The sequence below is a fragment of the Astyanax mexicanus genome, chromosome 6 (assembly GCF_023375975.1).
Source record: "Astyanax mexicanus isolate ESR-SI-001 chromosome 6, AstMex3_surface, whole genome shotgun sequence".
Lineage (NCBI taxonomy): Eukaryota > Metazoa > Chordata > Actinopteri > Characiformes > Acestrorhamphidae > Astyanax > Astyanax mexicanus.
The window spans coordinates 33340772-33353648 of NC_064413.1; the positions used below are offsets into that span (position 1 = coordinate 33340772).

The following is a 12877-nucleotide window of genomic DNA, read 5'->3' on the forward strand; positions in this document are numbered from 1 at the left end:
ATCATGAAAAGTATTATAATCAGATACTAAAGATTTATCTATCTGTTTTAGCATTCTAAATATATATATATATTTACTTCAGCTTTTTTTAAGTTATGTGTCTATCTTAATGTAATAAAGTGTTATGTAGTTATAAAACTACAGAAAAGAGCATAAACTCCCTGCAGTGAGAAATAATCCACTGCTCCTTGGCCCCCATTGGCTCTCTGTGCACACAAACACTAGTCAGGGCCAATCGTATTGCAGGCTGCTGAGTCCCGGCTCCGCCCCTTTTCCCTGATCTCTCTTGTGTATAAAACGCTCCACACTGATCCGCTGCATACACACTCACTAACGCACACGATCACCTACAGCGCGCGGATTCAGCATGCAGCAGGCTCAACCCTCTGGAATATAATCTGTAATCTCTCCGAGGCTCGTCGCCCTGCTGAAGTAGACCGGCTTGTGTCTTGACAGGGGCGAGTTGTGGAGTTTGGAGAGCCGCAGGACTCAGGGTAAGGATGAATTGTGCTCGTGAAGCGTTGTGAAGCTCGGAGCTGCTGGCTCCATTGTTCCTCCGCCTCCTCCTCTTGCTCTTCTCACTGCTGCTACTTTCTTACCGTTACAGGCCAGCATTACTAACTAACACAATGTTACCTCGCTCAGTCAGATTAGAGGAGGAATAGAGACGGTTTTGTGGCGAAACCTCGGTTTAAATGGGCTCGCTCTGTTGTTCTCTTTGTTGCTGTAGCATATGTGTGAACACAGCACGCTAGAGAAGCAGAGGGACTCTGCTGAGTCTGAGTGAGACTGGGTGTTTTTATTTTAGGCATGTACTTTTAAATCAGGTCAGCTAAGAAAGGTCTGAATTTGCAGTAATTCTACACATACCCTGATTGGTAAACATGAAATGCCAGTTTAATAAAGAGAATAGAAAAAAGAACGAAAGAGAACCACCTTGACTATCCTTCTGTGGCAAAAGTCAGTGCTTATTGAGGAGGAACCTTGCAGATCTTTGTGTTGCCACAAGCAGGCGTCTCAGAGGACTGTGTTTGTTTAACCGCAGCCCTGACTGTTAAGCAACCGAGCGGTATCTATGTGCCTGTCCAAAGTCTTCAATAGTTAACACTGAAGCATAGCACCTGCCAACAATTTAGCATTATTTGTTATTTTGTGCCTTATATTTTCTGCAAATGCCAGTGATCATCTGATCATCTACTAAATCTAGGATTTCAGTACTTCTGCTGTTTGTTGTCTTGCTTAAACATTCAGGATCTTTTAAGTGCTTTTGGACACTCATTAAAGGCTTTTGTGTTATCGGCTGCAGATAAGGTAGAAGTAAAACTAAATCAAATTCTGAACGTGCTGCTTAAGGATCTAACAATATCTCCCCCTTTTTTGAAGGCTCGGACAAGCCATGGCAGAGCACATGATGATGCCCATGAGCCACGGCCAGGCCAATGGCGGCCTTCACGGGTACCGGATGGGCATGAACAGCCAGCAACATGGACCCCAGCCTGGCTTAAGAGCTATGCCCAATGGACAGATGATGCACTATGGGCCCCAGGGAGCCATGGAGGCCAACATGAGGCAGCGGCCCAACATGATGGGCCCAATGAACGGTCAGATGAATGGAGCACCCATGGGTCACCATCAGATGCAAGCATCAGCCAATATGATGTACAATAACCAGGGTCAGCAGCACCAGCACCAGCATCATCACATGCACCACCAACAACAGCAGCAGCAGCAGCATCAACAACAGCAGCAACAACAACAACAACAGCAGCAGCAACAGGGACAGCATCAGCATCCAGGTCAGCAGCAGGCACAGCAGTACATGGCTGGAGGTCTAACTTCTCAACAGCTAATGGCCAGCATGCACCTCCAGAAACTCAACACCCAATACCACGGGCACCCGCTCGGGGTCATGAACGGAAATCACATGGGGAATGGAGCGCAGTTCCGCATGGGCCATGCTCAACTGGCCAACATGCAGCACATGGCTGGTCCTGCGCTTGCGCTCAATGGCATGGACACAGACCTGATTGATGAGGAGGTTCTCACGTCTTTGGTCATGGAGTTAGGACTGGACAGGGTGCAGGAGCTCCCCGAACTGTTTCTGGGACAGAATGAGTTTGATTTTATACCAGACTTTGTCAGCAAACAGCAGCCCAGCACAGTCAGTTGCTGAGATGTGGACAGTGAGACACTCAAAAGGGTGGACATTCGGCAACCAGGTGAAAAAAAACCCTGTTCTTGGTCTTGGAGAGCAGAGAAGAACAGCCAGATGTTTCTCTGGTCCACTGCAGACAAAGAGTGGTGGGGCTCCAGCCAGGGTGGTTGTTGTATATCTGTGTGAGGAGGGAGTACCAAACAATGCTCCTGACCCCTCCAGACATGAATGTAATGACATTGCAGGACTTTTGAGCTTGGTGCAATGTGAAGTGCTCACAGGCCTTCAAGCAGTTTTTACATTCACTTATAACTTATGTCTGTTTCCTCAGATACCAATGTAGATCACATGAACAATGTAAAAAAAAAAAACCTTTTTGAAGTTCCATGTTGCAGTTGCGATAGGGGGAAAAGATTTCTGATATTTGTAACTGTCTAATGGTTTGGTCTTAACTTGGGGGAGGGAAATGTCCATGTGTACTGGACTTGTCAGCTTCCCAGTTCTGTATGTTGTGCTGATCTACATAAACCAAGCAAACTCATTTAGATATCTTTCAGTAACTACTGTGGGATATGCCATCACAGCTGTTCTGCTTAAGCTGTAGAACTGCCTTAAATCACAGCTTTTATTTATTATTTGTTTCTAGTTGTCAAGGAGGGTTAAATGTGTGACAGACCTCTTTTCTTTAATAAAGATGGCCGGGTTTTAACTGTGGCCTAATTTACCCCTTTTCATCTCTGAATTTACTGGACCAACAATGAATGCTGCTCAAAAAATGGGTCACGTGTTTCCATCTTGCATCACTTTGGGTAGAGATCTTGTATAACAATCGTATCATTCTTATATCAGCTCTATTGAGACACAGTGTGGCAATGATCCTCTTCTTTGCTAGTCTTGATTAAAAAGCTTAAACCTGGAGGGCTTGCCTTGCCCACTGGTTTTTAATATGGTACGCTGGGCTTAATCAAAGGTGGTTGATTTCTTTGGTAACTGTCTGCACCTTCATACCCAAACAGATTGCTACAGATGTAATGCCTTTTTTCTAGTGTTAAACAAATGGGCTGTGAGGGACGATGTATTTTCTTGGGTGGGGGTGGGGTTAGTGGAGACAGGCCAGGTTAATCTCTGCTTACCTTGACAATACAAGAGACCTCAAGCCTGCAGGTTTTTTAGCCTGGGAACAGAAAGCTTTGGCTCCATTTATGGACACAGGCCTACTTGGGCTTTTAAAGGGGGTTGCAAAGGCAAGCTGTTAACGCTTCATTGTCATTTCCTCTTTCTTCAAGAAGGAGAGGGGGAGGATAGGCAGAGGGATCAGCAGGACAGGAAGTAACTCAGATGAATACCAAGCCCTTGGTTCTAAAAGGAGACTATGTGAGCAAACTAAAGCTAGAGCTGGTGCCTCTGAAAACTTCTGTTTGAGAGCTCCTTCTGTTTACTCTTTTCAGGACCTGCCGGTTAGCTGGGTCAGCCTTTTTACGCTGAGCTGGAAGACCGAGCTGTAGTCCTGTCATACTGCACATGTACATATACAGTCATTTTACCAGTGTATACTTTTCCTTTTCCTGTCTTGACAATTGTAGTTTCTGCTTGGATGGCTTTTGAAAGCTGAGTTGACCTTCTCTTGGCTACCCAGATGGCAGGGTGGACACATCTGTTTCCTCATCTTTCTTTTTCTCTTGCTTCTGTTTGAAGAAAATGTATTTATTTTAAGCAATAATAAACTATTTTATTTATGGAGCAAACGTTTGAATTATGCGTTGGTTTATTACTTGTAACTTTGCAGAGTATCAGGTCATATCCATTACTGGAAAAACTTTAATATGTTAAAATAGCTGCCAACTACGTTTTTTTGGTCACAATTCAGTAGAGTGAAGGTGCTTGAGCAGAGAAAGAAGTCTCACACCTTTTTATGTTAGTCCCACTCTATGGAAATTTAGCTACCAAGGGCAGCAGGTGGCTTCAGCCAGACTCTGGGTTGGAGCTGTGACACAGACACCTTAGCTGAGCTCGGCAGGGTTGGAATGGGTTAACTACAGGTGCTGGTCAACGAATTAGAATAATTTGAAATAGTGCAATCATGAAATTCTTTGAATGCATTTTTTGTGCAGAAAGCAAATCAGGTGTTCACCGCACCTGTCCTACTCGTTAGACTAATCACAGAACTCGTTACCTGGAAAACAATTTGCTCAGCTGAGCTTTCCAAAAGGCCCATTTAGGCCATTTAACTGTGACACTGTTGTTTTATTGAATTAGAATAATGGAGAAACCGTTTCATTGAATTAGAATAAATGCTCGAATTTTTGTTTTCTGTGAAGAGTGTTCACTGTGCAGTATAAAGTCAGGGTTGAGTAGAATTTCTAAGTTGTAAAATCAATCATGGGTAAGCAGCGCGACCTCTCAACCGGAATAGTGGCTCAAATTCAAGCCCTTCGCCAACAAGGCTTGACCCAAACTAAAATTGCTGAGCAGCTCGGCATCAGCCAGTCTTCCGTCTGCAAAGCTCTCAAGAAAAACTGCAGCAAGCGCACCAACTGTTCCGGCGTCCGAAAAACTTCTGCTCGCGACAACAAGCAGCTGAGAAAGATCGCAGTCAGCAACCGGTTCAAGTCCACTTCCGAGCTCACCGACTTGTGGAACAAGCAGACCGGCGCTGACGTCTCCAGATCAACCACTTACCGTCTTCTGTGCGAACTCGGCTTCAAATATCGCGTTCCAGCAGTAAAACCGATGCTGAACAAGAAACAAATGGAGAAACGGCTGAAGTGGGCCAAAGAACACGGCGAGTGGACTGCTGAAGACTGGCAGAAAGTGGTCTTCAGTGAAGAATCACGCTTCTGCATCTCCTTCGGTGACCAAGGTCCTCGTGTCTGGCGTCGTGGTGGCGAAACCTACAACCACGAGTGTGTGAAAAGATCCGTCAAGTTTCCCCAGAGCGTTATGGTCTGGGGATGCATGTCCGCTCGAGGTGTAGGGAAACTCTGCTTCCTCAAGAAGACTGTCAATGCTGCCGTATATCAAGATGTTCTGGAAACGTTCCTGATTCCGACTGTTGAGGAACAGTTCGGCGAAGAAGACTTCATATTTCAACAGGATCTTGCACCGGCTCATGCGGCAAAGTCGACCAAAGATTGGTTCACTAAAAAACAGCTTGAAGTTTTGGCATGGCCGGCCAACTCGCCTGACCTCAATGTCATTGAAAACCTTTGGGCCATCGTCAAGCGGAAAATTCGCGACAGAAAGCCTACTACGCTGGACCAACTGAAGCAGAACATCGCCACTGCCTGGGAAGCTGTGAGTGCGGAAACTTGCGACAAGCTGGTCAAATCGATGCCGCGGAGACTTCACGCAGTCATACAAGCCAAGGGGGCAGCCACAAAATACTGAGAAAGTGATGATTGTAATTATAATAAAAATTATTCTAATTCAATGAAACGGTTTCTCCATTATTCTAATTCAATAAAACAACAGTGTCACAGTTAAATGGCCTAAATGGGCCTTTTGGAAAGCTCAGCTGAGCAATTTTTTTTCCAGGTAACGAGTTCTGTGATTAGTCTAACGAGTAGGACAGGTGCGGTGAACACCTGATTTGCTTTCTGCACAAAAAATGCATTCAAAGAATTTCATGATTGCACTATTTCAAATTATTCTAATTCGTTGACCAGCACCTGTAATACAAGGTTGGAGCCACAAACCTAACAGGCACAGCAGCTAAGCCTGACAAGGTTAAAGCAGGTAGACGCAATATTAACAACCGGGTTTGCAGGTTGTAGAAGGGTTAGCTTTGATTCTAACAGCTGGGCTCGGCAGGGTTAGAGCCACAATGCTAATGGAGACAGAGACACAGCAGTTGGGAGCAGCGAAGTAACTGTGGTTCTAACAACTGGTAAAGGCAGGAATCTCTTGAAACTGATTACACAGGTAAAGCAGCATTTGCAGAGAGATGCCTGCATGTTTTAATACAGAAACACATGCACATTCTCACAGAACATGGGCTAAGCAAAATTGGTGCCTCCATATCTAAGTCTTGCGTTGTTCTCATCTGTGATTAGTAGTCACTTTTGCTGGACTTTGAAACCCTTGGTTTGAGATGCAGGTGCTTTAGTTTGTCATCTACTGGCAGAACTGATCACATTCTGATCTTCTCAAGTAACCTTAAATGTGTAAAACTGATTGTTGTCCAACACATGCATTCATTAATTAGGCTTCTGAGTTCCTCACCAGCTTCACTTTTGAGCTGAATGGTGGGGGTTTTTCTACACAAAGCTGCATCACCAATTTCAGTGCCCTCTGGGGAATTCAGCTGGCGCTTCTGTTTCTCTCTTTTTTTTGCCGAGATCTGCAATTTGAAACTCGCAGACAGCACAGCAGTGTGTGTGTGTGTGTGTGTGTGTGTGTGTGTGTGTGTGTGTGTGGTGAAACGTGCAGCAAGGGTGTGTGAGAAGGAGATGGAGTTGGGCAGGGCTTTGTAACGGCTGTTGTGTTTTTGCTCAAATCTAAGACGACCCCCCCCCCCTCCTCACAAACACACAGATATTGTCTGCTAGATAGGAAATGGGTGTGAACAATTCTGATACTTTGTGCTAGTTTCTTGCACAGTGGAATGCTTAGATAACATGGCTGACACAGCTATGAATGCATTGGCTATATTCATTGGTAACACGTCATAGACATCATCTGACTACTGTCTGTCTGTTGGTCCGATCTGAATGGGCTCATTTACTGTTGCGTGTTTCTGAATGTCATTTTTCCAGCAGGGGCCAGACTAGACATACGCTAAGCAGGGTGTGACACAAGATATTTACACTTAACCAGTGTCTGTTTTTCTCTTTCTCCTTCTCTCTTAGGCCACCCACAACAACCACTACACACACACACACTCACACGGTTCTTCCTGTGTATGTGCTTTCAGCTTTCTCAGTCAAAAAACAACTTTAAACCCACCACAGTGAGAAGACTTTACAGTGAGAACAGTGAGAAAGCTCTCACTTGTGGAGGAAAGCTGAAAAAAAGTGAAATCACAAATTACTTAAATAAAAATTGAGAAGGCCTCTGTTTTCTCATGCTCTGGGGATTTCTCCATGGGGTTTACCCAGGAGTTTCACAGGATCCCAGAGAGACCACCCCTTTAAAGGCCACTGTAGTTTTTACATTCACACAGCGCAGTCACTTCCTCTTACTGAGCTTGATTTCCAGGCAGTGCTGCTGCTGCTGCCTCTGCTAGTGGTGGCAGCTCACTCTGATCTACGTCTGGTAAGTGAGGTCAGACTGCTTTCCCATACGCCCACACTTCTCTATGAATGAAGGAAGACTGACCGTTACTGACAAAACACTCACACGCGGATATGACAGAGTGTGATCTTAAAGCAGAACAAAAAAATCACTGAAAGAAAAATCCAGCAATAGCAAAAAATGTGACTGGTTTAAAGACTTATTTTCAGCCATTAGCGTATCCATTGTTATTTACATTCACAATGTGTGCAAATGCACACGAACAGCTTAATAGAAAGGGACTCTCTATATCAGATAAAGACAAATTAGTTAAGCAATGGAACTTATGCAAAATAAATAATCTGCCTTCCAATGTTTTTAAATGGTAAAGCAACACAGACCATAAAAAGATTTACTCCAATAAAAGACAAAGCAATTGGCACCATGCACTTGCATAAAATGCTCTAAAATCTTCACAACTCTCAAAATTTTGTAAAAAGCTTTCTCTAAAAATTAGACACAGTTATACTTTGACAAAAGGAGAATTTCTTCTCGATTAAAAAAAGAATGAATGAGCAGGCGTCCCGATTCTTTTGACTTCTGACTATTTTATCAAAAACATTAATGTTTTAAAGTACTCTAGGTTTGTACTCTGAGCAACTCCAATAAACTCCAACACATTTACACTAGTATCAATTTTACACTAGAGTCAGAAAAGCACAGACCTTTATTAATATGTTGAAACCAATAAATAATAAACAATGTAGAGCTTTAAAGTATAATTTCTCATGGCAAGGACAGCACTTAATCACCTTTTGCTCTTAGTTGTTGCTTTTGAGTTCAAATATGTAAAGAGATTCAATCCAAAACCCTTGTCTAGTCTATCCACTCACAGCAATTACGGAAAGTGGTAAGTAGGCATAAATTATACTAAAACATACTTTTCTTCCCTGGTATCAGTACATGAATCCTCATTGAGATCTGAAAGATCTTATGTGTGTACCAAGTGTGTCCCAGCACCTTTGTACACTAAAAAATAAAACAAAGATTACATGGATAAAAATGCCTTTTAATTTCAGTGGTTTAACTCCATATTAATACCTATGGATTTATATATATTTAATCACTGTTCAGCGTGAGAAACATTTGCAGCCTTAAATAACTATACAGAGGAGATTATATAAGATGATTTGTCTCATGAAGTGTAGTGTAGGTTGTGTTTAGAGCTTCACACTCACATGCTGGAAAAGTGTTTGCAGCTAATGCATGTTAAGGCATGGACTGGGTACATGTATCAGCATGCTTTACCGTATAGCTGTGAAAATGTGTTCAGCACTGGGAATAGACTGATGTTTATGCCCCCTTCCTCCATTCATGTGTAGATGGAAGAAATTGATTTCGAGTGATCTTCACTTCCTGATCTTTAAGCCTGAGTGCAACAGTGCATCTTTACTCATACGGATCACCGGATAACTGAATGACTGATGAGCATGTTCGGCTCCTGCTAACAGCAAAACCACCCCATCCATCAGGCAGCATGTACCCTATTCTACCTTCTGCATGACTGGAACAGTTACATAATGAACAGCAGCGATGTGGTTGTCAATGTAAGAGTACATTTTCAGTAGGTATAATCTTATAGTCACATGAAATATTGTTTTGCATGTATAATACATACAGTGGACACCATGCCATGATGTAAAATGTGATATGTCTAACTAACATTTCTATTCTAAAATCATACAGTGGGTGCCATCAACATCAATATTGGACATTATGTTTGAATAGATTGTATACTGCTTTAATGGATCCTTGCTTTGGATCCTTCCTTCCTTGGATCCTAACTAACTTGCTTTTAAATGTCCAAGGAATCTTCTTCTATGACTGGACAGGCTTTTATCTCTTCATTATTTTTGATCTCTTTCTGTTTGTTTGGATTTTTCACTGTATATTAATAGTAGCTATCAAATGCACATTCAACACTCCAGTCCTTTTAGATTCTTTATTTGTTATGAAGTAAATAGAGGACATGCCACATCTAGAGGTGAAACTACAGCCTGTGAAAATTGAGGCTTATAATATTGTTGGTAAACCCCTTGACTCAAGGCTGAAACTGCTGCACTTTGCTTCATGTTGATTACTTTATTTTACAGAGGCAAAGTAACAAAAACATCACTGTATACTTATAGCTTAAACTCACTGGAAAAAATGGGGAGTAATCTCATGTACACAATTATGATTATGTACCTTCTAGATCAAGAAAATCTATTAATTTGTCTTATTGAGTGCACCTATATTATTTGGCACAATTATTACTAATATTCTTGTCAAAAAGCTTTTTGTGGGAGGTAACTTTTATTGTATCATTAATTTATTTCCAATCAAAGCAAATGGGCTTGTGCTAACACTGTCTGCCATACATGTTTGTAATTTATGATGGCTGAGAAAGCACCAACACTGTAAATAAAAATGAGTTCATCAGTGATGAAAGATATTTTAGCAAACATGGTGCATCATAGTTTTTAAGCGCCTTTTTAGTTTCATGTCCCTCCTCTTCAATCAGTCTGAGTATGTAACATAACTCACAGTAGATATAATTGAGTATATAATCGCAATAGTCAGTTTTATGTTCATTAAATTGTCTTCTTTAGTGTGAAGAGATTATTTTTTCTAAACATGGTGGCTGGTGTGGCAGTTTTCTGTTAAAAGACATGTTGCAAATATTTAATCTTTATGAGTATGTGCCTAAATAGAACATATTCTTTCATTTCGAGCCTTTTCAAATGCCATGTTTGTCCAAATATTTGATGGGCAGCATATGAAGTTGTCTAGCTCACAGAGAAAGGCCTTGGTACAGAGACAGTGGATGCAACTTGATTCACTAGAGATCCCCCCTTCCACGTTTATTGCTGCAGGCCTTTGATGTTAAGGGCAATGTGTAAATTATTCATTCTCCTGTGTGAAGCGAAGCCCTTGGCCAGCTAGAACAGGTTGAGGCAGGAGAGGCAGTGTTTGTTGCTGTTTATACAGGGTGGGTGTGTGTGTGTGTGTGTGTGTCACTCCACTGTCTTGATAGGGCTGGCTCTAAGCTCCTGTGTGGCTTAATCTGATCATCTAAGCACATGGCTGCAGAAAGCCAGGTCTGAGTGTGGTCATCTCTTGGCATCTAACAGTCATTTACTGTATGTGTCCTGCAAGCACCATGAATCCAAGTCAGGTCAGCAGAGAAGCACACGCCCCAAATGGTTCCTAAACACCACGTTGGCAGACCAAGGCACAGCAGATTGAGTGGGCTTGAAATCACCTGTCGGAGATAACTATCACGCTGACATATGACGTGCAGTGCCATCATTTCTGCAACGTCATGGCAAGCTCTCGCAGAGCCATCTGTGGATGAGATCTGCAGCAGTGCTAGTATGTGGGACATGCTGCTATAGCTTATGGAAGAGTCTATACACAGCAGAAATTACCAAAGATATTTCTACAGGATGAATGAGGCTCATATGGACATGCCATATTGGTTGACTGATCTGACTTAGCTATCATTCTTGCTGGATTCCACTTAGCCCAAAGTAAAATACAAATAGAGCTGCCGATGATTGGATCAATTATGGGCACCACCACATATTTAAGATATATAAAAAAGACAGCTGCTATCACTATTACTGTTTAATCTACCGCATATCCTTAGGTGCTAATAGCTATAATATAGAATTATGTATTTATCTGTCTATATCTCTATATAGCTTTTACTAAAGAAGGCCTTCAAAACACTGTAAAAGAACATCTTGCACTCAGAGAAAGGAAAGAAAAAAGCTTCCCTTCTCCGCCTGATCAGTAGTGTGTGGGTGCTTTAGTGACAGCAGAATCACCACTGCCAAACAAAAACCCTTTTGTAGATTTTCCCCTGATTTTCTCTGGAACAAATCAGGTTTTAAATCTGTGTGCAAGTCAGGATTAAAGAGGTCTGTTGTTCAAATATGTTGAGAACATCATTGTTACAACACATGCCCTATTCACATTGTATGTTTTGGGCAATATGCTTACTTATTGTGGAGTTTGGCATCAAAATTTATAAAAATGTTTAAAAACTTTTTAAAAATGCTGCTGGAAAAAATGCTAAACTCAGCAGTCTCCACAAGCTTCTCCATGCAGCCGGCTGAGAATATGAAAATGAAACGAGCTGGCTTTAAGGTCTGGATACAAACATATATCAAGAGAACTTCCAGTTCCTAATTTCTACTGTCCAGAATGTCATTAAGAAACTGCAGTTAAGGGGAACTGTGCAACATTTGGAAAACCAAGAAAACTCATATGCTGACTAAAAAGGCATGGCAAATTCCCACATTACTGCAAGTGGCATGCAGAAAGGATTTAACTGCCAAATGAGTCCAGATCTTAAAAATAATCTTAAAAATTGCAGAACTAGAAGCATTTCAGATGCTAAGAATAGAATAAAAGCTACATTCACATTAAAAGTCTAATTAATCACCTTTTTTTTTTAGATGGTTGAAATTCATTAATGTATTGTGACCTATAAGTGACCTGTATCTGCAATGTAAAAGAATATGTTCCTGAAACAGCACAAATGTGTATATTGTTTTGGATATGTATTGTATATGTATTTGATCTAGGATCACATATGAAAGTGACTTAACTAAAAAGATCAGCTTACACAGCCCTGAAATATTAGATCTGAGTTTAAGGCAAAAAATCTGATTTGTGTCACTTCAACCTGGTTACATATGTGAACATAGTCTAGTCAATTTTTCTAAAACAAGATAAGAAATATTACAGTTGGCTACAAAAAGAGTTTGCAAACTGATACACCTGTCAAAATAGATTAGTTTATTGCATAGATCATATTTACTTTTTTTACTGCAATAATAAACAAAATTTGTAATTTAGTAAGGGGTTCTTAAATGTTTTTGATGCATCTGTAAATGTGGCCATCAGGTTCTGTTTGACTTTGTTTGATTTTTTATTCTTAAAAAAGACTGCAACACCATTACACTTACATGTGTGTCTCTAGATGTAACAGTACATATTTGGTATGTACCCCTATTACTGGCGGAATTGAAATAACTCCCACACATATCATGTCTCAAGCTTGAGCTCAGACTTGTCTGCATTTTTGTGATAATTGCATTTTAGTAATATGATGGTAGTACAGTATGGCCTTGTGTTAGTGTAGTCACATTTTCAAGCAACGAAACTGTGGAACATTTCTGGTCAGAGGGCTTTCCCAGTGGATTCACTGCTGAAAGATGAAAGTGAGTCATGTGACTTTCTTGCACGAGTTACTATGGTGTACACACACACACACACACACACACACACACACTTTGTGGGTTAGGTCAGTTAACTGATCTCTTAGCAGTTCCTTCCTGTTTGCCGTGAGGATGTGGTAAGATTTACAATATGTTGCATCTCTGCAGTCGACTTTCTAAGTGAAAGTCACGTGCCAACACAAAAAGTACACAAGCTCTTATAATGAGTCTTATTAACATG

General features: G+C 41.4%; 1 protein-coding gene across 1 annotated transcript; it reads left to right on the forward strand.

The window, feature by feature from the left end:
* The first annotated feature begins 299 nt into the window (after positions 1–299).
* On the forward strand, positions 300–3900 carry cited4b (Cbp/p300-interacting transactivator, with Glu/Asp-rich carboxy-terminal domain, 4b). The gene is made up of 2 exons (XM_007249643.4): positions 300–494; positions 1384–3900. The coding sequence occupies exon 2, from the start codon at positions 1397–1399 to the stop codon at positions 2171–2173; it is 777 nt and encodes a 258-aa protein (XP_007249705.3). The 5' UTR covers positions 300–494; positions 1384–1396; the 3' UTR covers positions 2174–3900.
* The last annotated feature ends 8977 nt before the right edge of the window (positions 3901–12877 follow it).